This window comes from Panthera onca, chromosome D3 (genome assembly GCF_046562875.1).
Source record: "Panthera onca isolate mPanOnc1 chromosome D3, mPanOnc1 haplotype 2, whole genome shotgun sequence".
In the NCBI taxonomy this organism is placed as follows: Eukaryota; Metazoa; Chordata; class Mammalia; order Carnivora; family Felidae; genus Panthera; species Panthera onca.
The window spans coordinates 68,213,488-68,239,923 of NC_138350.1; the positions used below are offsets into that span (position 1 = coordinate 68,213,488).

The following is a 26,436-nucleotide window of genomic DNA, read 5'->3' on the forward strand; positions in this document are numbered from 1 at the left end:
TTTCTATTTCTATTTTAAATTGTATTTAAAGAACTAATTAAAGCATGGTGACTATGGTTGGTAACATCACTGCGTAATTGAAATTTGCTAAGAGAATAGGACTGAAATGTTCTCACCAGGGTGGGGAAAAACTGGGACAGTTTATTTCTCTGTACTATCCAAACCACAGCCTTCGAATGATTATAAATACATGTGCAAATACCACTTAACAGAGTGACAGTTTATATTTTAAAAAGCCAAATATAAAAAAAAAAACAACTAAGTCACATACTTTGACTTCATTTACTATTTTTGTATTAATATAGCTAAATTAAACTGGCTATAAGAACATAAGCTTAAATAAACAGAGCTACGGGCCCAGCCCAAAGGCCCTTTAATAAATACAATTTAACCATGACATCTGAAATGTTCTGTTACCAAAATTAAATGGCCACCAGTCCTAAATAAAGAATACCAAGACAAAGAATATAAAAGTTTCTATATAAAACAGAAAATCCTCTTGTAAGGGCTAAAAAGAAAAAAGGACTTCAAGCTAATATTTTTCCAATGAATAACTACGGCTCAAGTACTCACCAATGTCACTAATCCATTTATGAAAAAAACAGCTAGGATAGCAACACATAATTTAATTACTTTTATTTTTTAATTGTTTTTTTTTAAATTTATTTATTAAGCAAATAGTATGCCCAACATGGGGCTTGAACACAGGACCCAAGATCAAGAGCTGTGGGCTCCACCAGCCAGGTTCCCCTAGCCAGTTTTAAAGTACTATCAGCAAGTTCAGCACTAGCTTCTTAGAATATACTGAACCTCAGACAACTATCAGAACATGTACGTGATTTTGTAAATCCTTTTTTTCAAGTTTATTTATTTATTTTGAGAAAGAGAGAGCGAGAGAGCGTGTGAGTGCACACACGTGAGCAGATGAGGGGCAGAGAGAGGAGAGCAAATCCCAAGCAGGCTCCACACTCTCACCACAAAGCCCTACGTGGGACTCGAAACCCATGAACCGTGAGATCATGACCTGGGCTGAAACCAAGAGTTGGACGCTTAACTGACTGAGCCACCCAGGCGCCCCTGTAGATCTTTTTTTAGAGTCACTAGCATGATGAAAGCCATAAATCCCAGCCCATGTGGGAAAATTCCTGATTCTGTAAACTGAGAGAGCAGAGCCCCCTTCCTACATGCACTGGACTCTTGCTTAAACACCGAAGCCAGCAAAGTTAGCAAGTCAAAAAGGAGGTAGAGACGGGTCAACTGACTTAGAGAAAAGTATGATCCTATCAGATAAGAACACTGGAACATGACAGCACAACAAGGTGATTATTTTAATAATATCTTGGAAAGAACCAAGATGTTTTTTAAAGACACAAAAAATAAATAAAAGTAAAAATTTTTAAATTCCTGCGTTAGAATCTCCACAAGCTTCACTCTTACGGAAAAGAAAGGTGTACCAACACAACTTTGATAGCACAGTCCCGTACCTCTTGGAGCCTCCTTTCTTTTTTTTTTTTTTTTTTTTTTTTTAACGTTTATTTATTTTTGAGACAGAGAGAGACACAGCATGAACGGGGGAGGGGCAGAGAGAGAGGGAGACACAGAATCGGAAGCAGGCTCCAGGCTCTGAGCCATCAGCCCAGAGCCCGACGCTGGGCTCGAACTCACGGACCGTGAGATCGTGACCTGAGCTGAAGTCGGACGCTTAACCGACTGTGCCACCCAGGCGCCCCGGAGCCTCCTTTCTAACCTGTACGTTGTGAGAATTATCTGAAGTGTCTGTAACTTTACTACAAAGTGCCCTCACTTTTCCTCCCACATTTAGCATATAGGTTAGTTTTCCAATCCTAACACTGTATTTTGGTCAGCTATGAAAATCACTGTTTTGTGTGACTTGTTTTTGCAAAGGATGGCAAAAGGAAGCGTTGCATATCATCTATGAGTATGCAAATGACTACAGCATCTACAGAACACTCAATGGAGGAAGATTCTAGACACACTATGCCTCTCTACAATGAAGCAAAGTAACATGTTTGCCAGGCTGATTTATACCTGACTGCGAATGGAGTATGTGTGATGTGTGTGTATCCATAACATTTATATATTACTAGCTAATAAGTGCTATGACCTAGCTATTATTTACAGATTTACATGTATTATCCCTTATTTAATGCATACAAGGATCATGTCATTATTCTGACCAACTTCACAAAGGATGAAATAGAGGCCTGGGGAGATGAACTTTTCCTAGAGCAGCCCCAAGTAAAACACGGATCACCCTCTGTTGTCACCACTGCATTATCCTGCTTCTTATAATTACAGCAATAATAGAATGACCCTGTACTATGATAAATACTTAATTTTTATAAAAACCCTGTAAGGTAGAAATTATAACCCCTGCTTTACAGATTAAAGACACTGGTATTTAAAGAATAAAAACTGGGGGCACTTGGGTGGCTCAGTCGGTTAAGCTTCTGACTCTTGATTTCAGCTCAGGTCATGATCTCGTGGTTCGTGGGTATGAGCCCCATGTCGGGCTCTACGCGGGTGGCATGGAGCCTGCTTGGGATTCTCTATTTCCCCCTCTCTCTGCCCCTCCCTCTTTCTCTCTCTCAGAACAAATAAATAAACTTAAATCATTAGAAAAGAGGGGAGCCTGGGTGGCTCAGTCAGCTGAGCATCCGACTTCGGCACAGGTCATGATCTCATGATTTGTGGGTTGGAGCCCCGCATCCGGCTCTGTGCTGACCGCTTGCTCGGAGCCTGGAGCCTGCTTCAGATTCTGTGTCTCCTTCTCTCTCTGCCCTCCCCCCCACCACTCACGCTTTGTCTCACTCTGTTTCTGAAAAATAAATAAATGTAAAACAAATTAAAAAGAAAAAAAAAGAAAAAGAATAAAAACTGGGATATGAACCCAAGGCAGTTTAACCCTAAAGTCATTGCTCAGAATCCCTGCACCCAACTGTCCACCAAAGAAGATGGCTACCCCAGAAAGGTTCAACCTTCAATAGCAACATCTGGCCTCAGCATCAAAAGTGACAATATGGGGGCGCCTGGGTGGCTCAGTCGGTTGAGCGTCCGACTTCAGCTCAGGTCACGATCTCGCGGTCCGCGAGTTCGAGCCCCGCGTCGGGCTCTGCACTGATGGCTCAGAGCCTGGAGCTTGCTTCCGATTCTGTGTCTCCCTCTCTCTCTGCCCCTCCCCCGTTCATGCTGTGTCTCTCTCTGTCTCAAAAATAAATAAACGTTAAAAAAAATAAAAAATTAAAAAAAAAAGTGACACTATATACTATAAACTGAGTATCTGGCTATGTTGCAAAAACTGAGCTAATCATTTTAAAACCTTACCTTGCTTGATGCTTATACAAATATTAGGGGACATTATTCCCATTTTAAAGACAAAGCCAGGGAGGCTTGAGGTTAAGCAAACTGTGAGAAGCTTCACAGCTCTGAAGTGACACAGTGTGGCATAAACTCTGTCTGCTTGACTCCAATACTTGCTTGCTTTTGTTTTCTTTTCAAATTTTTGTTTAATTATTTTTTAAATTTATTCTATTTATTTAAGCAATAGTGGCTTCAGGAGTAGAATTCTGTGATTCATCATTTACATATGCCCTCCTTAATGCCTGGGACCCATCTGGCCCATCCCCCCACCGACCTTCCTCCATCAACCCTCAGTTTGTTCTCTATCTTTAAGAATCTCTTATGATTTGTTTCCCTCTCTCTTTTTTCTCCCCCCGCCCCCCCCAACCAATATGTTCATCTGCTTTGCAAAACTTGTTTTCTTAACCAGTAAGCCACAATGTAATAATAATGGGAACAGAAAAGTACTATCAGATACATGACTTTTCACATTTTATCTATCAAATTGTTAGAGGTTACCTATCATTATTTCCCCCTACAAACAGTAATACCAGAGTTGGCAAAGGTACACCCAACTGGCACACTCATATACTGTCTATTAAGAAACGTGTATTAGAGGAGCCTGGATGGCTCAGTTGGTTAAGCCTCTGATTCTTGATTTCGGCTCAGGTCATGATCTCACAGGTTCATGAGATTGAGCCCCGTGTCAGGCTTCGTGCTGTCAGCATGGAGCCTGCTTGGGATTCTCTCTCTCCACTCTCTTTCTCTCTCTCAAAATAAATAAATAAACTTAAGAGAAAAAGAAGAAACGTGTATTAGAACTCTGGAAAGGAACATGGCAAAGCATGTCAGAAGCTTTAAAAATGTTCCCATCCAATAATTTCACTTCTTACCCATGTTAATTATACTAATGTCCAATACATCTTGAAAATCTAGCTACTGTATTAACCTGGCTTACAGAGTGTAATCTTTTGATTGGAGATTACTCTTTCAACACGGAACTATCTACCCATGCTCTACAGGGCAAGTTACAGACCACAGGCAAGCTCACCACCTATTTTGGAAATAAAGTTTTAATAGAAACCAGCGATGCTCACTTCCTTATTATCTATGCCTGCTTTTTGTGCTACCACAGCAGAGTTAAGAGATGGTAACAGACACCGCATAACCCTACAAAGGGGTCTGCATCTTTCCAGAAGAAGTTTATTAAGCTCTAATTTTTAGTTTTATAAAACTCTAACTGGAATACAGACTTTAAATGAAAACCTTCAAACAATCTATCACTCAGAGTTTTCCAGGTTAATTCCTATCCCTAACAGGTGGGACAGGAGGATCTAAATGAAGCATATTGCTGGCTTGGTTATTTCTGGACCAAAAAAAAAAAAAAATAGTTTTAAGTGGCTCTAAAGAACTACAGCTTTTACCTAAGATTTATTTGACCTTCCTAAGAATACAGACAGAAAAATCTAACTCTTTCTCATCTTTAACCAATATGAAAATATACAAATATTCATCTCCACAACTATAAAATGTAACATGGGTAAGCAAAACCCTCATTTGTCATTAGAAAGAATACTCAGAGAACAAAGTACCACAAACCTTGCGTATTCTTAAAGGACATAATGGCCTGTCTGTAGGGGTTTGGTGTATCTGCAGCGTCGGTCAGGTTGGCCAGCACCAGCAGAAGCAGGAGACTCTGGTTGGCCAGAGGAGAAGAAAGTTCTGGAGTGGCAGCTGCTTTGCTGCCCACGCCGCCCAGTGTGAAGACCGTCCAGAGGCCAGCTTGAGAAAAAAAAACACATAGTTAAGAAGTGCTGGGACTAGTGAGATGGAAATGCGTACTTCTGTATGATATTGTACACTTTTTCATATTTCAAACTTTGAAGAAACACTCTTTTCAGTTATTAAAGTAAAACAAGTCTGGTACGTGAAAAGTCTCATATTGCCCAACGATATAAAATTCCTTAAGACCATCATTCCCCACTCCTATAACCTACTTTTACTTCCCAGAGATAAGCACTGCTGAACTTCTTAGGTCTTTTGACATTTTCTTTACATATCAAAACATCTACAAAATTATAAGAAAACTTCAGGTGCAACTTTATACCAACAGATTTGAAAACCTAAGCAAAATGCTAAAATACCTAGGAAGATACAAAATACCAAAATTGGCCAAAGACAAAAGCCTGAATGAACAAACAATCTTAGAAGAGCAGAAAACGGAGTCCAAGAGCTAGCCCTAAAAACCAAATCCAGTCCAAAGCTCACAAATAAGTCCACCAAGCCCTCCCGGCACAGACAATTCCCGTGTTACATAAGCAGCTCCGAAGTACACAATAAGAGTCATATATACACAACTCATGTGACAAGACCAGAAAAATCTCCCTGCTACAGAAACTGGACAATGACAGTGTTTAAAACAAGAGGGAGAAATGAAAAGAGAGGTTTATAGACAGACTCAATCAAACAAACGCAGATGAAATCTTACACAAAAATTCGTTAAAAGAACAAATGCAGCATGATCATGAAAGTTTTGTCTCTGAAATGCAAGAATTGTTCATCATTTTAGAAGTCTGTTAATTTGTAGGCAGGCACACTTCAGAGATACTGCAGGTTTGGTTCTGACTAGTATTGTGGTGAAGTGAATCAAATGAAGTTTTTGGTTTTCCACGGCATAGAAGAGTTATGTTTACAGGGGCGCCTGGGTGGCTCAGTCAGTTAAGCGTCCGACTTCGGCTCAGGTCATGATCTCACGGTCCGTGAGTTCGAGCCCCATGTCGGGCTCTGTGCTGACGGCTCAGAGCCTGGAGCCTGTTTCGGATTCTGTGTCTCCCTCTCTCTTTGCCTCTCCCCTGTTCATGCTCTGTCTCTCTCTGTCTCAAAAATAAATAAATGTTAAAAAAAAATTTTTAAAAAAAGAGTTATGTTTACACTATACTGTAGTGGATGAAGTGTGCAATACCATTATGTCTAAGAAAACCAACGTACATACCTTAATTAAAAAATACTTTATTACTAAAAAATGCTAACCATCATCTGAGCTTTCTGCTAGCTGTAATCTCTGATCGCATTATCACCATGACAAATACATTAATGAAAAAGTTTGAAGACTTGTGAGAATTATCAAAATGTGACACAGAGACACAAAGTGAGCCAATGTGGCTGCAAAAATGGTGCTGAAAGACTTGCTCAGTGCAAGGTTGCCACAAACCCTAAAACAAACAAACAATAAAAACTGCTGTATCTGCAAAGCACAGTAAAACACAGCACAATAAAATGAAGTATGCTTGTTACTCACTGTAAAAAGACGGAGGAAAAGATAATCTCGCCAATTTTTAAAATTAAATGTAAAGCCCATTAAGAATTCTTACAAATTTGGGGCGCCTGGGTGGCTCGGTCAGTTCCGCATCCAACTTGGGCTCAGGTCATGATCTCACAGTTAGCGAGTTCGAGCCCTGCATTGGGCTCTGTGCTGGCAGCTCAGAACCTGGGGCTTGCTTCAGATTCTCTCTCTCTCTCTCTCTCTCTCTCTCTCTTGCTCTCTCTGTCCCCCTCCCCCACTCACGCTCTGTCTCTCAAAAATGAATAAAAGTTAAAAAAAAAATTTTTTTTTAATTTGAAGAATTCTTACAAGCTAGAAAAGAAAAGGAACCTCTTTGGATTCTAAAGTCCACCTAATCAGAAATCCACGGTGGTCAAACATTAGGAGAACACCCCTATGGATATCACCAACATCACCAATGAACTACAGGTGCTCCGAGCAAAAGTGTTAAGGCAAGGCGGGGGGCGGGGGGCGGGGGGCGGGGCGAAATAAGTCAGTCAGAAAAAGACCGATCATATGATTTTACTCATATGTGGAATTTGAGAAACTTAACAGATGATCGTGGGGGAAGGGAGGGAAAAATAAGAAAGAAACAGAAAGGGAGGCAAACCATGACAGACTCGTAAACGCACACACAAAATTATTTGCAAGCAACCTGACTGTGCACTGTCCAATGGAGTAGCCACCAACCACTGTGGGTACCGGGCACTTGGAATGTGGTTCGTCCCAAACGCATCATGCTGGAAGTATAAAATGCTCAATTCTGAAGACTTAATACAAAAGGAAAATTTTTTTGCCCATTTTTAAATACTGATTACATGTTGAAATTATAATATTTTGGACATATTATATTAAAGTGTATTGTTAAGATAAGCTTCACCTGTTTGTTTTTACTTTTTCAATATGACTACCAGAAATTTTTAAATCATATATGCGGTTTGCATCTACGGCTCACATTTGTATCAGACACAGCTGCTCTAGAACATCAAGAGAATCAACTGACACACTATCAGAACAAACAGATTTTGGTACAGTCTAGAACTAAAAGAGTGACATAAAAAATCAAAAACCTGCCTATACGTGAGCAACAAACAATCACAAAGTCCAATCACCGCAGCAACAAACAATCATCAAGAATCAATAAAATCTTCAAACGTCAACACAAAAGAGGGGCACCTGGGTGGCTCAGTTGATGAAGTGTCCAACTCTAACTCCAGTCATGATCTCCCGGTTCAAAAGTTAGAGCCCCACATCAGTCTCTGTACTGATGGCTCAGAGCCTGGAGCCTGCTTCAGATTCTGTGTCTCCCTCTCTCTCTCTCTGCCCCTCCCCTGCTCGTTGCTCTCTCAAAACTAAATAAACATTTAAAAAAATTTTTTAAAAGAATCAACAGAAATGTGTAATACCTTCGGGCAGACAACCACAGACCTTGAGACTGAAGGCTGTATAAGATCTAAATTAATACAGAGGTACAGTAGATTTCTAGATTAAAAGGCAATACTGCAAAACTACCCATAAATTAATCTAAACTTCAGGATAATCACTATCAAAATACCAAGAGGAATTTGTGTAATATTTTGTAATACAGTGCAAAAGAAATATTGCTGAGGAGGAATGTTCCTGGTTAAACAGCAAAATTTTTATAAAGCTAAGGTCATTTAAAAGCGTGACACTGGCAGTAGACAAATTAGCTGGATGGACCAGAAATGAGTTCAAGTTCAGCAACAGAACCACATATCTTTGAGAATTAACCTTATGATACAGGTAGTATTCCAAATGAGTAAAGACAAAATTCTAGAAATGTCTTTGGGACAGCAGAATTTAATCATTTTCCCAGTATTTAATTATAAAAGTACCTGTCTGAACCTTGAGTTCAGAAAGCCTTTCTGTTATGCAAGAAACAAAATTCAAAAAGATACAAAGAACAGCAGCGCCTGGGTGGCTCAGGAGGTTAAGCATCCAACTCTTGATTTTGGCTCAGGTCATGATCTTACAGTACGCGAGGTAGAGCCCCGTGTGTCAGGCTCTGCACTTACAAAAATGCTGATTCGAAGGGGCACGTGCACCCCAATATTTATAGCAATGCTATTAACAATACCCAAATCACAGAACGAGCCCAAATGTCCATCAACTGATGAATGGATTAAGAAGATGTAGTATATGTGTGTGTGTACACGTACGTACACACACACACACACACACACACACACACACTGGAATACTACTTGGTGATGAAAAAGAATGAAATCTCGCTATTTGCAACAACATGGATGGAACTGGAGGGTATTCTATTAAGCGAAATAAGTCAGTCAGAAAAAGACCTATCGTATGATTTTACTCATATGTGGAATTTGAGAAACTTAACAGATGATCGTGGGGGAAGGGAAGGAAAATTAAGATAAAAACAGAAAGGGAGGCAAACCATAAGAGACTCTTAAACACAAAGAACTGAGGGTTGATGAGGGTGGGGAGTGGGGTAAACGGGTGATGGGCATTGAGGAGGGCACTTGTTGGGATGAGCACTGGGTGTTACATGTAAGTGATGAATCACTGGGTTTTACTCCTGAAGCCAAAACTACACTGCATGTTAAATACCTTGAGAAATAAATAAATAAATGTGCTGATGGCTCAGAGCCTGGAGCCTGCTTCAGACTTTGTGTCTCCTTCTTGCTCTGTTCCTCCCCTGCTCGTGCTCTTTCTCTCTCAAAAATAAAGATTAAAAAAAATTTTTTTTTAAAGCAAACAAAACAGACCACCAGAGACCTCATAGGCATATGATTATATAGAATATAGAAAAACCTTATCAATACATCATTAAGTGGAAATGCAAATCACAAAACATAATATATATACACAACATGCCCCACTTGTGTTTAAAAAATTACAAATGTACATCTTTCTGCATGTAAAAGCACCTACAGGTGCCTGGCAGGGTGCCCTTTTGACAGAAGTTATCTCTGATCATAGAGGAGCGTAGGAGTGAAGGTGGCCTGAAGGAGTTTCTTATTTCATTCAGTTTATTCCCAACTCTTGTACGACGTGGACATATCAATATTCAAGCATAACTTTCAATTAAAAACATTATGAAAGAAGTGAAGGAAGGGAGAAAATTCCTGGTCACCAACCCCACAAGATATGAGGCAATATGCACCTGGGCTAGGGGATACAGCCTGATGATCTTTATTTTTAAAAAGCACCTCCTGACAGTTTTAGAGGGATAAACGCCAACACATTAACACTGATCACATCTAGGATGGGGGCAATGGTCGTGATATTTTAGTCTTTGTACTCATCTAGGTTTTTATTTTGATTACCTGTTATAACGAGCAGATGACATTTTTAACGAACACCTCTGTTAAAGAAATTAAATGCTTTGGTAAAGAAATTTTAAATGGAAGGCAAATAAACAAAACTGGGAAATGTCATTTTCCCAGAACTAACACAGGTAGATACTTTTCACTTCCTTTTTATACACCGTCAACAGTTCAGTGTGACCATCTGTTCATTTCTAATATTTTACATTTTTGAGTAAACACACGATATAAAACTACCGCATGGATCCCTATCAGTATATCACTTCTTACATAATTGTGGTCCTGCAAATCTCAAACATTTTCTATGATTCACTGGAATGGCTTTTCTATTCCAGTGGGGGTATTCCTGCCCACGTTTTGGAGGTCCCCGAAGGAACATGCAGGGACGCTCAGCATGCACTGAACGCCCAGTACGAACCCCCAGTGCAGGCACAAGCAAACTTGAGGCCCAGGAAGAGAAATTATCCAAAGGATGTTTTTTTTAACGTAGGAAAGATCTTAAGATGATTGACAAAGACCGTAAAATTTCTGTTTAGCACTGTGCTCCCTGCTTTGCATTAGGAAAACTTAGATATTTGAATAAAAATTATCAACTAATAATTCATCATTACACATCACAAACTTAAACTGATTCAAAGCAATGTTCATGTGAACAGTTGCGGAATGTGAAACATTTCATAAGAGATTCAGAATCGTTTAAGAAAGCGCAACCAGCAGCCAGATAATATTTGCTTTGGGACTGATTTGTTGTTTATCTTAACATTATAAAAAGCTTCCAGTCACTTCCTTCCACTCAGAGTATGCCCCGGGACCGTGTACCCCTGCTTCCACCGCTGTGTGTTCCAGGATCGCAAGCAAAGAAAAACACAATCAGGAAGTTCAATCTGCAAGAAAAATAATCACCGAGTGCTCTCCAAGGTAAAAGATAAGTGGGGTTTTTTGTTTTGTTTTGTTTTTCTGTTTGTTTGTTTTGCAGATTCTCTTCACAGCTGCGCATCTTTGTGACTAGAAGAAGTAAGAGCTGACCGCCCCTGGAACAAATTTCACAAACGTCTCACGGCACAACTCCACTCTCATTTTTTTGCCCCTTTCGGGTTTTCCCAAAGGGGGCTGAGAAGCTGCGTGCAACGTCAGACACACTAAGTTTTTATTAAGAAGCTAGTGCAGCCCCGCCTGCCCTCACCACACACATCCCTCCTCCCTGCCCTGGCAAATATCACTGCAGGGCGGCCTTTCCTTATAGGGAGAAGGGAGGCTGCCTGCCACTGCCTACATTGTAGTTTAAACTGGCCCATGATGTTGGACCAGAATTCTTCCAAAAGTTCATTGCTTTTTGCTGATCCAAGTCTCTGATCTGTGACCCAAGAATCTTAGTGGAATTGCATTTTCCTGTTGGCAAACAAAATCTCTCTCCACCAGAAAAATAAGGGAAAGTTACAGTATGTTTCCTTCTGTTCTAAAAAAGCAAATTAAGGATGGTCTCCCAAGTTTTTTAATTGTATCCCTCACTCAGGTCTTCCAAAGAAACTCTTGAAATAAGATGTATCTAACTAAAACTAGTAAGCACGGAAATAAACTAAAAGAACAAATCTGGTGTTGATGATTCAATCTTTTAAAAGTATGGACTCAAGATTATTTATCCGTTAACAATCAAAATGTGAGGGAGGGGACAGGTCTCATTACCAATATAACTGGTAGGACAAAATTGTTGACTTTTTAAAGCTGAACTGAGTGTAAAAAATTAGATGTATGCCTCAGGTGTTATCGATGCTAAGAGAGCATCACTGCGTCCTGCTCCGTGAGAGCCATTCTCTCCCACCGGGCACACAAACTAAAGTGGTTTCCCATAAGCCCTTCCACGCTGAGCCCTTGGTTTTGCTAAAGTGTTACACAGAGAGGCAAAAGCTGAAAATGCGTTAAAATTCTGGCAAAGGGAGCAAAATGACTAGAATGGAAGAGATGTTACTATTCACAAAACACCTGTTCACTTGCGATCATTACTTGATCAGGAAGCCATGTTTTAAGCATTTTATATTTAAAAAAAACAAACCCACTAGTTTCTTTCTTAAACACGGGCATTCGGTGTGCCTTAAAAAAATGGCTGAGTAGGGGTGCCTGGGTGGCTCAGTCGGTTGAGCATCCAGCTCTCGATTTTGGCTCAGGTCATGATCTCACAGTTCGTGGGATTGAGCCCCTCTGCGCTCCATGCTGACACAGTGGAGCCTGCTTGGAATTCTCTCTCCTTCTCTCTCTGCTCCTCCCCTGCTCGTGCTCTGTCTCTCTCTCAAAAATAAACAAACATGAAAAAAAAATTTTTTTTTAACTGGCTGAATATGTTGGGTCATTATCACATTATAATTTTTTTAATTTAAAATAATGGTAAATAGGCTCCAGATGAGCACTTTCGGCAGAATGTCTGATTTTCATGAACGGATTATGGATGCAAAGTGGTGGAGGTCTGCCTCACAGAACTATGGTGGAGGGCCAGTTGTTGGGGGTCCAACTACAAAGTCTCGACCTTGATGGAAATGCTCAATATCTTAATGACGGTGGTTTTGGCATAACTGCACATAATTGCTAAAATGACTAAAATAAACATAATTGCAAAAGCAACTTTTACTGTATATAAATTATATCTCAATAAACTTGACTCCACCTTACCCTCTCCAAAAACATGTTGGCACGGATGCGGAGCAAGTAGAACTCTCATTTACTCTAGTGAGACTGCAAACTGGTGCAAATAATTTGGAAAACAGTTTACTTGTAACCAATATAAGTGAATGAGGCACAACTAGAACCCAGCGATTCCACTAATTATTTTATTAGTGGGCCAACAAAATGTTTACATGTGTGCACAGACAGGTACACGAATGTACACAGCATTGTCTTAATGGCCAAAAGTTGGAAATATCAAATACATATTACAGGAGAATGGGTAAATGTGAGATAGTCTTAAAATGGAATACTACATAATAAAAATGAACAAACTATGCATCATGCAAAACCACAGATCAATTTTACAAATAAGCAAAAGAAGGAAGACACAAAAGAATACATAGCATGTGATCCCATTTATATACATTTCAAAGCCAGACGAAAAACTACAGCCCTAGATGTTGGGATAGTGGTTTCCTTTGCAGTTGGGAGGGGAGAGAGGTCAGGTGAGTGTGTGAGAGGAGTTTTGGGGGGCTAGAATTACTTGATCTGACTGACCAGCAGTTACATACATGTCCATTCACTCTATCATAATGAATTGAACTACACTTCATCTGTGTATTTTTCTGTATGTTACCACTAAGAAAAAAAATGTTAACTACTACAAAAAAAACAAAACAAAACAAAGTATGCATCCTTTTTTGTAAGATGATGATGGTAAGTATATCCCACAGTGCTCAAAGTGGTTGTCTTTGTTTACTGGAACTGAAAGTGATTTGTTTTCCTCATTAGAATGCTTTGATTTCTGGGGCGCCTGGGTGGCTCAGTCGGTTAAGCATCCGACTTCAGCTCAGGTCACGATCTCGCGGTCCGTGAGTTCGAGCCCCGCGTCAGGCTCTGGGCTGATGGCTCAGAGCCTGGAGCCTGCTTCCGATTCTGTGTCTCCCTCTCTCTCTGCCCCTCCCCTGTTCATGCTCTGTCTCTCTCTGTCCCAAAAATAAATAAACGTTAAAAAAAAAAAAAATTTTTTTTTAAATAAAAAAAAGAATGCTTTGATTTCTAAACTGAGCATGTAGTGAAAGAAATCCTAAAATCCGCAAAAAGTTCATGGGGTATCCTTACAACAATACTTCTTAAAAGAAATATATTAAAATATTGGATTAATGAGGAAAAAATCATACTTGATGTTCTATCTTTATTAAAGGGCATAGTCGTCAAGCGTCTATCTCTGTAACCAAATTTATGTTAAGAAAACATGATCCCTAGCAATTATTTTTTCATTTTCAAATGAACATAAAAGAGCAACATACTTAATCTTGAACTACATCCAGTCATACTATAATACTAGGTGATGGGGAGGGGGGTCACTAATAGCTTCGTTTTTTTACATGTGTTTACATTTAAAGCCCTCTTAAAATATCTGGTCACTGCTAGTTCCTAAAACAATTTTGAGTCAAATTCAGTTTTCCTAAGACAAAACAACATGATATTACTACCCCATCCTGTATCCCAGAAGGAATACTTTGACCATCACAAAAAGAAAGAGAGAGAGAGAGAGAGAGAGAGAGAGAGAGAGAGAGAATCCCAAGCAGGCTCTGTGCTGTCAGCGCAAAGCCCAATGCAGGGCTCGATCCCATCAGCCACGAGATCATGACCTGAGCCGAAATCAAGAGTCAGACACTTAAATGACTGAGCCACCCAAGCGCCTCAAATTTACTTTTTATGTAAAAATATTCATATGAAATTCTTTACCTTCTCCAAATAAAAATCAAGGTTAAAGTCTGAATTATGCATGAGATTTTGTCAGAAACTACCTAGATTAACTGTAGGATCAATCCTCAAAAAACACAGGAAATAAACAGTATCAGTAACCAAAGCGAATCCATTTGGAATCTACCAATAAGTTTCTACCCAGTAAAATCTTAGACTGATTACCCACATTAGCATTCAGCTTCCACTTGTGAAGGAGTAAATATAAATCAAATAAGTGCAGAGGTAATAAACAATATAGATTTATTCCTACCTTCGGTAGCCACCATTTTTTCCATGTAGGTCTCCAAGTGTTACTTTTCTGGGAATTATAAACTGAGAATCTGTTACTACTCCCTGGTTGAAAATGACATTGATGGAAAGACGGAAGGAGTTTCTTCTCAAAACTCTGATCATTTCAATTTTAAAATGAATTTTTAGGGGTGCCTGGGTGGCTCAGTCGGTTAAATGCCTGACTTCGGCTCAGGTCATGATCTCACGGTTCAGGACTTTGAGCCCTGCATCAGGCTCTGTGCTGACAGCTCAGAGCCTGGAGCCTGCTTCACATGCTGTGTCTCCCCCTCTCTCTGCCCATCTCCCGTTCACAATCTCTCTCTCTCCCTGTTTCTCATATAAAAACATTTAAAAATTTTAAAAACTGAAATGAATTTTTAAACGCCTTAAAGACATCTACCATCAAAGAATAGGATGGGAACTTGGAAGGCACTAGGAAACTAGAATCTTTAAAATGAGGACATCCATCCATAAATATTTGGAATATTAAATTCATTTAATTAACGAATCCAATAGGTTCCCAAGATGTAAATGCTCAGCAAGGGGCATCTGGGTGGCTCAGTCGGTTAAGCATTCAACTTCGGCTCAGGTCGTGATCTTGCAGTTCGTGGGTTTGAGCCCCATGTCGGGCTCTGTGCTGACAGCTTGGAGCCTGGAGCCTGCTTCGGATTCTGTGTCTCCCTCTCTCTCTGCCCCTCCCCCACTCACACTCTGTCTCTCTCTGCTTTTCAAAAATGAATAAATGTTAAAAAAAATAAATTAAAAAGTAAAATGGCTATAAATATCTACGGTTCCTTGAGATATTATATAATGACACTGTGAAACCATCGCGATTAGCAAGACATTGAAACACTCATCAGGATGATTATTAATAATAATTTCTGTAATATCAAAAAGATTTTCTTCTTATTAATAAACACAATTTTAAATATGTTAAAAAAATTTTTAATTGTATTCTTTGGAAGATGTCAATTTATAGATGTCTTATAATGTACATGACACATTAGTTTAACAATGCACTATATAATTTATGAATCAATTCACTTAAATTAGGGGGCTGCTGGGGCGCCTGGGTGGCTCAGTTGGCTAAGTGGCTGACTTCGGCTCAGGTCATGATCTCGCGGTCCGCGAGTTCGAGCCCCGCGTCGGGCTCTGGGCTGATGGCTCAGAGCCTGGAGCCTGCTTCCGATTCTGTGTCTCCCTCTCTCTCTGCCCCTCCCCATTCATGCTCTGTCTCTCTCTCTGTCCCAAAAATAAATAAACGTTAAAAAAAAATTTTTTTTTAAATAAATAAATAAATAAATAAATTAGGGGGCTGCTATAAAAGGTTATATCAATGGGGTGGATGATCAATAATGTTTGAAGACTACCACACTCCAGAAAGTGTTGAAGGCGGGGGAAAACAGAAGACAAGGAATCTAAAGAGGAAGAAAAAAGCAGTTTCTGCCATTTAATGACGATCTCTACTAATTACCACATTAAAACCAAACCAAGCATTATTATCATTCACCCAATTTTACAGGCAGATTAAACTCAGAGAGCCTCAGTTCCTTAGCACCCAAGTTGCTCTCGGTCTAAAGCAAATACTCTCACCCACTGCCCTCACTGCGTCTCTGGCTCCCAAACAATAAAGGCAGCCCCTGGTCTTAGCCGTGAATTACAAACTGAAATCCTACCGTAGATCAGGTCTCCCATACCTGGGATATAACAGGCCTAAATTCGATCGATTTGCTACCAGGAACAGCATTCTGTGCTTCACAAATGAGTCTGTACCCCAATTATCTCACCCCACTTCTCTCTCACTTGAAAAGTGAGTCATTTTTTGTTTTTGCATGGATTGGGTTTTTTTGTTGTTGTTCTTCAACCTTCTGCTTCTGTTCATCTTGGTAATGCATGTGTATTTTCTTGATTTCCCCCTAAGGAACCATCATCTCTCCTAGGCATTTTGCCCCTTTCTTATGGTGAATAAACATTTACCAAATTATCCTTTTTTTTTTTTTTTAACATTTATTTTTGAGAGAAAGAGAGAGAAGGAGAGAGCACAAGCAGGGGAGGGGCAGAGAGAGAGGGAGACACAGAATCCGAAGCAGGCTCCAGGCTCCGAGCTGTCAGCCCAGCGCCTGACGCGGGGCTCGAACTCGAGAACAGCGAGATCATGACCTGAGTTGAAGTCGGATGCTCAGCTGACCGAGCCACCCAGGCACCCCTTTCCAAATTCTCTCTCTAGCAAGTGTGCCCAGCTCCTTCAATGAATAAATTGATGGCACTACATTCAGGGTGCCCGCAACCCTGAGAGAGGAGACGGGAAGGAATGTAATTCTAACACCGTGTAGTGAGAGTGTTACACAGTCGCGTGGGAAGAAAGCGCTCACTCTGCCAGCGCATTCCCAGGAGAGCCTCCCAAAGCTGCTTCCTGTGACCTGGGGCGTGCAGGTGAGTGACAGATCTGCATGCAGGTGGAGAGCAGGAAGGCATCTTCAGTGCACGGAACGCTATCACACAAAGCTGGTCAAGCACGGCCCTTCTGTGTTCCTAGCGCTTCAGTCGGCAATGAGGAGTGAGATAAGGCTGGAAAGAGAGGACAGACTAGGAGGGCGGGGGCCGCAGGACAGCGCTTCTCCAGGAATGCTCGACCCACTGCCCGATTCTGAAGGGCCCCAGGCAGGCCAAGAATTCAAGTCTTTTCTGATGTTCACACAAAAGAATGACAATTATCCCATATTCATTTTCAGGTGTACCTACAGTTAATACTGACCCATTACGAATGTACTAAATCAGTTATGGGATCCGTAATTGGCTTTCATAAACTAGAAAAAAGGATCACCAGAGCTTACAGGAAATCCTAAGTCTTCTTTCCAGTAGCTGCTATGCAATGCCTGTTTGTGCTACCAAGCTCCTTATGCCCGGACAAGCGATGTGCACCCAGGCACGCACGACAGGCGTTTGGCATTCCTGCGCTCCCCGTTTTGTTTTGAATTGGTCATGGTCTTAAGTGATGCACTTTAACCTTTCTGAGTTATAAATTTGTTACATTGGCTTCCAAATGACCAATTAAGATGGTTGTGGGCTCTCTGGTTAACCCTCCAGAGCACAGTGATGCACAACTGGGAAGACCACCCCGCCACCAAGGCACGCTTCCCCGCGCCGGGCCACAGCCACCCAGCGGGACGCAACGGAGGCTCACGGAGCTCTGAGTCCCTCAGATAAGACACTTCCTTCCAGGGCCATGAGGCCAAAGCCTCACCAGGACAAACCGTCAAAAGCCACAACTGGAACTGATCACCCACCTTCCCCTAAAAGCTCGTCAGGATGAACTGCATTATGCCCTGCGTCGCTGTTTACCCAGAGCAGCAAAAAGGTCTGAAGTTCTATCACACCTGGGCTCCTCGCCATATCGTTCGGCACGTCACTTAAATAGCTCTCGCCATCCGGATCCTTCTACTAGCCCTCTGGAACCCAGGTCTTTTGGCGGGGGAGGGGGGGAAACCCTCTACGCTTTCAAGTTCAATCTCTCTGAATGCCTCAGATATCACAGAAACCTGGGTGTCCCCTGAGGACAGTTCTTTCTCAGAAGACGTTTCAAGCGATGACTCACTTTTTCTCTCTCCACAGCCCATGTACCACAGACTCATTACCGCTTCCCAACTACCTCTCTCCACACATTCCCGCGACCTTCAGACATCCCATCGGTCCTTCTTGCTATAGTCGTCTACAGACATCATTGTCACTTCTGCTCATCTTCCAGTAATGTGAGCACTGACCCCGTCTCTCTCTCAACACTACTCCGGTCCTCATTTTAAAAATTTCAACCTACTCTCAGTCAAGCCACCCAACAGTAAGCCTCAGAGGCCCTGATCTGCTGATTCACTTCCTCTATCCTACCTCAATGAGCCACTCCCAAGGCCGCACCCCGCCTACATGTTCTAACTGCGCCACCACTACAGTTCTGAATTCCTGCATTGCAGGCTCTGGTTACTATCTCCCAGCTTTCCAGGTCACCTCCTCCGTGGAATACCAGACTCAAACCATTTTGGACCTGATCGGGTCTCCATCACTTTTTCAACGTCCGTCACCACCCCCATGCCCTTGCTTCCCTCCTCACCCAGCTAGGTACTTTATTGTACCTATGTTATAACTCACACATTAGAAAACTTCCGTGAAAGAATCTCACAGAAGATTAAGTACAGCAGGAAAATTAGTGAACTAGAACACAAATCGGAAATTAGCCGAATGCAAAGAAGTAGAATTCTCAGAGAGACAGAGATTGGAAGAACAGAACAAGAAGGTCCAATATATGAGTGACAGGAATTTCCGAAGAGAACCGCAGAGACATAACGCAACACAATAAAATTGCCGATCACGCAAGCTACCAGAAAGGAGAGGTTTAAGGATCTCCATAACCACCTCTAGGTCAGATAACTAACAAGGTTAAATCCAGGTTTCAGGCTTTTTGCAGTGTATCATATCACTAAAAGAGGAGACAGAGTGCTAAGAGATCCCATGAGGCTCAAATCACACATATGCTACTTCTCCAACTGGAATGCATGAACTCCTAGAGATGGTCCATGATGTGCTAGGAATAAGCACATCAGAAAGGTCAACAAATAAGGTCAGAAAACAGACATGCTACTTTTTCCTGAACTATTAATTTTACACCAAAGATTCCAAGGAAGTTAATTAAGCCCATGAACTGGCAAATAATTCCATCTTAACAGAAATGAAACAAGCACGGATATGCTCACTGAAGGAGTACTTAAACGTGCATTAATTTAGAAGATAAGGGGCACCTGGGTGGCTCAGTCGGTTGGGCGTCCGACTTCGGCTCAGGTCACGATCTCGCGGTCCGTGAGTTCGAGCCCCGCGTCGGGCTCTGGGCTGATGGCTCAGAGCCTGGAGCCTGCTTCCGAATCTGTGTCTCCCTCTCTCTCTGCCCCTCCCCCGTTCATGCTCTGTCTCTCTCTGTCTCAAAAATAAATAAAACGTTGGCGCAGTCGGTTAAGCGTCCGACTTCAGCCAGGTCACGATCTCGCGGTCCGTGAGTTCGAGCCCCGCGTCGGGCTCTGGGCTGATGGCTCAGAGCCTGGAGCCTGTTTCCGATTCTGTGTCTCCCTCTCTCTCTGCCCCTCCCCCATTCATGCTCTGTCTCTCTCTGTCCCAAAAATAAATAAAAAACGTTGAAAAAAAAAATTTAAAAAAAAAAAAAAAAATAAATAAATAAATAAAACGTTAAAAAAAAATTTTTTTTAAAAAAAAAAGAAGATAAAATATAAAACCTGAGCGTGGGCCAAGCGGCTTCTGACAAACTCCTCCATCCTTAAGGTTATGTACTCACTTGCCTCAGCTATTGTAACTAGGCTAAAAAAAGCACTATTATAGCTCTGGTTGCTATCTCATCAATGCGTGAATTACTACGATTGGCAGAATTCAAGAGCTGCTTAACAACAACAAAAGATTCTTTCTGTAACTGTTTTTGTTCTTTCTTTTGTTCTGCACTTACACGCTGCAGTTTGTGTAGAATAGAGCAAAAATGCTGGGAGACTGAGGACAAAAAGTGGTACGCAGAGAGGGAGAGATACAGGGCTCTGCCTCATCCCACGGTTTTCTGGTCACCGTGAAGTTCTGATGAGAAACCCTACAAACCACCCATCCTAGAAGCCTAATTTATTATACTACTGCCTTGTCTGCATCCACTATATATCACCACCCAGGGGTAAGTCAGGATCGTAACCAGGGGTAACTTACCAGGGGTAAGTTACAAGTAACAGACCCGTGTAATAATGGCTTCAATAAAAGTCCCAGAGTAGTTGCACTTTGCTCTGTGATGTTCTCTTGTGGCTCTACTTCGTATAGTCTGCATTCCTAAGTGTCACGCATGGTCCAATATGGCTACACCAGCCCCAGCCATCACATTTTCATTCAAGTCAGCAGGACAGAGGTAAGTACACGCATTCCCTTTAAGAACTCTACCTGCTGGGGCGCCCGGGTAGCTCGGTCACTTAAGTGTCCCACCCTTGACTTGGGCTCACAGGCTCACGGTTCGTGAGTTCGAGCCCCACATCGGGCTCCATGCTGATGGTACCAAGCCTGCTGGGGATTCTCTCTCTCTCCTCTCTGCCTCTCTCTCTCTCAAAATAAATAAATAAACTTAAAAAAAAAAAAAGAACTCTACCTGCAAGTTTGCCCATATCGCTTCTGCTTACATTCCCTTGGCCAGAATGCAGACTATATATGGTTGCAAAAGGTTCTGAGAAATGTGATCTATTCTCGGCATCCGTGTAGTCCGCTAATATGGGGGAAGAGACAAACTAGCAGTCAGTGTCATACCATATTCGAATAAATCCTTTGCAATGCCCCCTAAAGATGCCCCTTCCATCTGAGATGATGGAACAGCTAGTGTGCTGAACATACCCTGCCTTTCTGAGCCCTTTCTGTAACTCGGCTCAGGGGAAACAAGTGTGTCCAGATAACCAGTGAGCTTTATGGACAACTTGAGAACTGGCAGGAACACTGGTACACTTAACCAAGACATCCTTTTTGTGGTTGTTGTTAATATAAGCAACAGGAAGCCTCAAAGCACGTGCTATTAATCATACCACAAAAGAAAGGGGTTAATAACTTCAGCTACTACACAGCAAGAATTTGCCTGCTTCCTGATTTGACCAAGTCAGCTATGAAATTAACGAAAGTAACAGCTTGGATTTAAGCCACGCCTTTCCTCACTGGAAATCAAACTTTGCAAGTATATAGTAATGCTATTTTATTTTCATAATGTACCCTAACGACAAAATAAAACCTGGTATTTATTGGCACATCTTAAGTCTCTCCTGCTTTAACATTTAATTTGCTATATACAAATATATACATACACAAGGATAAGAACTGACAAAGAATGAGAAAAAATGGCAACAGCTGATTTGTTACACCGTGGTAGAATTATAGCTTATCTGTTTAAATATTCATTACTTCTAACGCTCTTTGTGCTATAATGTTTTAAACATTTTTATAAACACACACAGGAATATATATATTACACACATACAGCATAGAGTATGGACAATAGATGGTATCACGAAAACATCACTGGTTTTGAAGCTACACGTAATCTTAAAGTCCAGTCTTCCCACCTACCAGCTGTGTGACTTAATGAAAATTACATAACGTCTGTAAAATAAGGATCACACTAGTACCATTTAATGTCTGTTGCTCTCATTGCCACCCTGCTCTCACCTATGATCAGTAGTGTGGGGGGCCAAAACCCACAAACTCTTATTTTCCAAACTCCTTTGCCTGTTGGCTTCAGATTAGAGCAGACAATGAGACTGGAAGTGGACAAGAATAGAGAAGGCATTTTTCTTTCTGCTTCCGGTCGGCTCTCTAGCAGATGCAACCATGGTTCCACAGGCTTCCTGCTCGGGTAGGAAGGCTCCAAGGGTAGTGGAGCAAACTGGGGCCGTCTCAAAATCAAACGGATCTCAAAACAGAAACAATAGATAGACCCACAAACTGTTATTTACTCAAACAGCACCATCTCTTAAGCGGTATAAATATGTAAATGGGCAGAATTGTTTTTACTTTTAGAAATATTCCTGGAAAGCTTTATACTTTAGAATAACTACTATTGAAAAGACCTCCTCTCTTAAAATTGGTATCTGTCAGTCTCTCTATACTTTCTAAGATAAACAAGCCGGGGGGTAAGAATTGACTAATATTACCAAGGCACAGAAATATTATTAGGAAGAGTTTTAAAAAGACGAATTTAAAATGTTCCAACCCTTACCCTCAATCCATAGCATCAGGAGCCACTGGAAGTATAATATGTCAGACTATGAAAATATGTGACTCAGCAGCTTATGAAATTTTTAATTGCAAAATGATCTCAACTTGGCTTGCTTTTGCACCAAATGGCCTGAAAAACAGTACTGATAGCTAGCCAGGCTTCCAATTTGACGAAGTTATGGCCAGGGATGCTAAGGAGGTTGCTGCTGGATCTGCTTATCATCCTTTTCAATCATCTAGAAAAGGGGAGGCAATAGCCTTAATTTTGTCAGCAGAAAGGCTGAGGGAACACGAAACACGAAAGACAAAAATAAACGGTGTTTGGAAAAGTGGAGAAAGTGACACAGATGGGAGGGGGGAAAGATGAGGACGATAAAGGGTAAATGGCATTTGCTTTTAGCGCTTATCATGTTCTAAACACTTACTCACTACTTGTCATATATATGTTATTTAAATGTAACAGAAGCCCACAGGGTAAATGATATTCTAGCTTCTATTTTTAAACTGAGGGAATTAGGGTTCGATGAAGTTTAAGTAACTTAATCAAAGTGACACAACTAGCAGAAGGCAGGGCCCAGTTTCTAGCTCAGATCTGATGCCAAAAGCTTCCAACTCACCATCCCGCTGGGGAAGATTTCTAGCTGCCTCTCTCCCTCCCTTTCTTTCGCCTGGCCTCTGTCAAGTATGGGACCTCTATGGCCTTGTGGAAGTGAATCTGGAGACTCCCAAGCACCAATGAATTATACCTCCCCTTCTCTCTCCACTATTCATCCAACTGGATTCAATAAGCCTTTGAGGACCAGGGTCTGGCTCACAAAAGCAGAAAAACGAAAGATACTTACCATAATTCCGCAAGGAATCATGGTTCCATTTTTATAGACAGGGAAAGGCTTAGAGAGATACAAAACTTTCACAGGTTATAGAGATAATTAGATTACTTACGGTAAAGGGTTTAAACCCCGGTCTGGTCTACTTCCACATTCTTCAGAATCTTACCTAACAATTCTGAAAGGCTCAGGAGCAAAGATACAGCTTGTTAATGCACAAGCTGAAATTTACAACACTAACTCATCCTCACAGTGATTCTGTTCTTTTTACAACATCAAAAAAAAATTTTTTTTAATGTTTGTTTATTTTTGAGAGAGAGACAGAGTGTGAGCGAGGGAGGGGCAGAGAGAGAGAGAGAGAGGGAGACGCAGAAGCTGAAGCAGGCTCCAGGCTCCGAGCTGTCAGCACAGAGCCCCCGACACGGGGCTCGAACTCACAAACTGTGAGATCATGACCTGAGCCAAAGTTGGACGCTTAACTAACTGAGCCACCCAGGCATCCCCCAACATTTGATTATGAAATCTGTCAAACATACAGGAAAATTGAAAGAATTATATAGTGAATACCCATATACCCACCACCTCCATGTTACATGAACATTTTGCTACATTTGTGATAACATCCCTACCCATCTATGCATCCCTACCTTCACCCATCAGTGTAGCTTATTTTGTTAATGTATTTCAAAGCAAAGCTCCAGATACATTTTATTTATTTTTTTTTTTTAATTTTTTTTAACGTTTATTTATTTTTGAGACAGAGAGAGACAGAGCATGAACGGGGGAGGGGCAGAGAGAGAGGGAGACACAGAATCGGAAGCAGGCTCCAGGCTCTGAGCCATCAGCCCAGAGCCCGACGCGGGGCTCAAACTCACGGACGGTGAGATCGTGACCTGAGCTGAAGTCGGACGCTTAACCGACTGAACCACCCAGGCGCCCCTCCAGATACATTTTAAGTGGGAGTCGTGAATAACTCAAAACAATAAATTTTGGAATATTATTTACTCATGTAAAAGGTGGTCCCAAACTATACCAACTATCCTTTAAGAACGTTTTTACTACCATTCACAAATTCTGTCAGCAAGTCGCCTTTGAATTTACTCCAATAGCCATGTTGAAATTAACATAAGTTAAAACAGCTGCTTCATAAAAGTTACACTCACTTGACTGTGATAGAATTTAACAGTTTTAAAGCAAATCCATTTTAACTGCTTCATATTTCAAATAAGATTTGCCTTCCCAAAAAATGGAAATTCCCTAGCTTTAATATTCTTATTTTTTTTAACTCTTTAATATTTTAAAATTTCACAGTACTATAAATTCCGTCACAGAAGTCTTAGAAGCAGATCAAATCACTTCTAGCAAGCCTTGGAACCTTGTGAGTCAGGATCTCATTTGAAACTGACTGCTTTGGTACGGGAGCGGCTGCCACCAAGTCCGGACCCAACACCACATGCTGCCGACGCCCGCCTGCCCGAGGTGCACTCCCGATTCCTTCTGCTTCTAAGTCTAAGGTTATAGAGATAATTAGATATGGCAACTCTCAAGGATCAACTGATTCAGAATCTTCTTAAGGAAGACCATACCCCCCGGAATAAAATTACAGTTGTTGGGGTTGGTGCTGTTGGCATGGCTTGTGCCGTCAGTATCTTAATGAAGGACTTGGCAGGTGAACTTGCTCTTGTTGACGTCATGGAAGACAAACTGAAGGGAGAGATGATGGATCTCCAGCACGGCAGCCTATTCCTCAGAACATCAAAAACTGTCTCTGGCAAAGACTATAATGTGACTGCAAACTCCAAGCTGGTTATTATCACAGCTGGGGCACGTCAGCAGGAGGGAGAGAGCCGTCTTAATTTGGCCCAGCGTAATGTGACCAGCTTTAAGTTCATCATTCCTAATATTGTAAAATACAGCCCAAACTGCAAGTTGCTTGTTGTTTCCAATCCAGTGGATGTCTTGACCTATGAGGCTTGGAAGATAAGCAGCTTTCGCAAAAACCGTGTTATTGGAAGTGGTTGCAATCTGGATTCACCGGTCCCGTTACCTAACGGGGGAAAGGCTGGGAGTTCACCCGGTAAGCTGCCATGGGGGGGTCCTTGGAGAGCATGGAGACTCCAGTGTGCCTGTATGGAGTGGAGTAAATGTTGCTGGTGTCTCCCTGAAGAATCTGCACCCTGACTCAGACACTGATGCAGATAAGGAACAGTGGAAAGAGGTTCACAAACAGGTGGCTGACAGTGCCTATGAGGTGATCAAACTGAAAGGCTATACTTCCTGGACCACTGGAATGTCTGGGGCAGATTTGGCAGAAAGTATAATGAAGAATCTTAGGCGGGTGCATCCGATTTCCACCATGATTAAGGGTCTCTATGGAACAAAAGATGATGTCTTCCTTAGTGTTCCTTGCATCTTGGGACAGAATGGAATCTCAGACGCTGTGAAGGTGACCCTGACTCCTGAGGAAGTGGCCCGTTTGAAGAAGAGTGCAGATACACTCTGGGGGATCCAAAAAGAGCCGCAGTTTTAGAGTCTTCTAATGTTGTACCACATCACCGTCTAGACTACAACGGGATTTTTAGTTGGAGGTTGTGTATATCGTGTTCTGTTATTCAAGTAATAACGTTAAAAATGGCCTAGGAAAAACGTCAGTTTCCTAAGTTACAAATAGGAATGGTTCACAAAGCCTTGCGGCTACATCCTGATGCTGGATGGTACCCATCTTGCGTCGTCCCAAGTCAGTTAACGTGAAACAGTTCCACTGCCTCAGAGACACCACCGCCCATAATGAATATGCTGCAGTTCGCTATTCAAACCAGATGTGTATTTACTGTGTGTTGTATGACTTACTTCTGGATCCTTCACCCAACATGCCTCGTGCAACTTTTGTTTTCTCCAGCCAATCACATCCTGGGATCCAATGTTTAAATTCAGCATTGCATGTATTGTGCGTAACTGCTCTAAAGGATCTTATTTTGTGTACGGTGTAAGTCAGAACATAGTGAACGTTGCCATATGATGTAAAAAGAAAGATCTACCTATAAACGATGCAACCAACTATCTTAAGTGTCACACCAAGCAACTAACATATCAAATAAGCTTCGAACAGTGAAAAAAAAAAAAAAGAAAAGAAAAGAAA

The 26,436-nt window shown here is 41.4% G+C and overlaps 1 protein-coding gene and 1 pseudogene across 9 annotated transcripts in view; one reads left to right on the plus strand and one right to left on the minus strand.

Moving 5' to 3' along the window:
- The window catches only part of DYM (dymeclin), a 352,663-nt gene that overhangs the window by 203,607 nt on the left and 122,620 nt on the right, over window positions 1–26,436 (minus strand). For all 9 annotated transcript variants that reach the window (XM_078435252.2, XM_078435253.2, XM_078435255.2 and 6 more), the window contains one exon: window positions 4,960–5,142. In XM_078435252.2, the coding sequence (XP_078291378.1) occupies window positions 4,960–5,142 (183 nt within the window). The remainder of the gene's footprint in view (window positions 1–4,959; window positions 5,143–26,436) is intronic.
- LOC132665059 (L-lactate dehydrogenase A chain pseudogene) lies at window positions 24,831–25,901 on the plus strand (annotated as a pseudogene).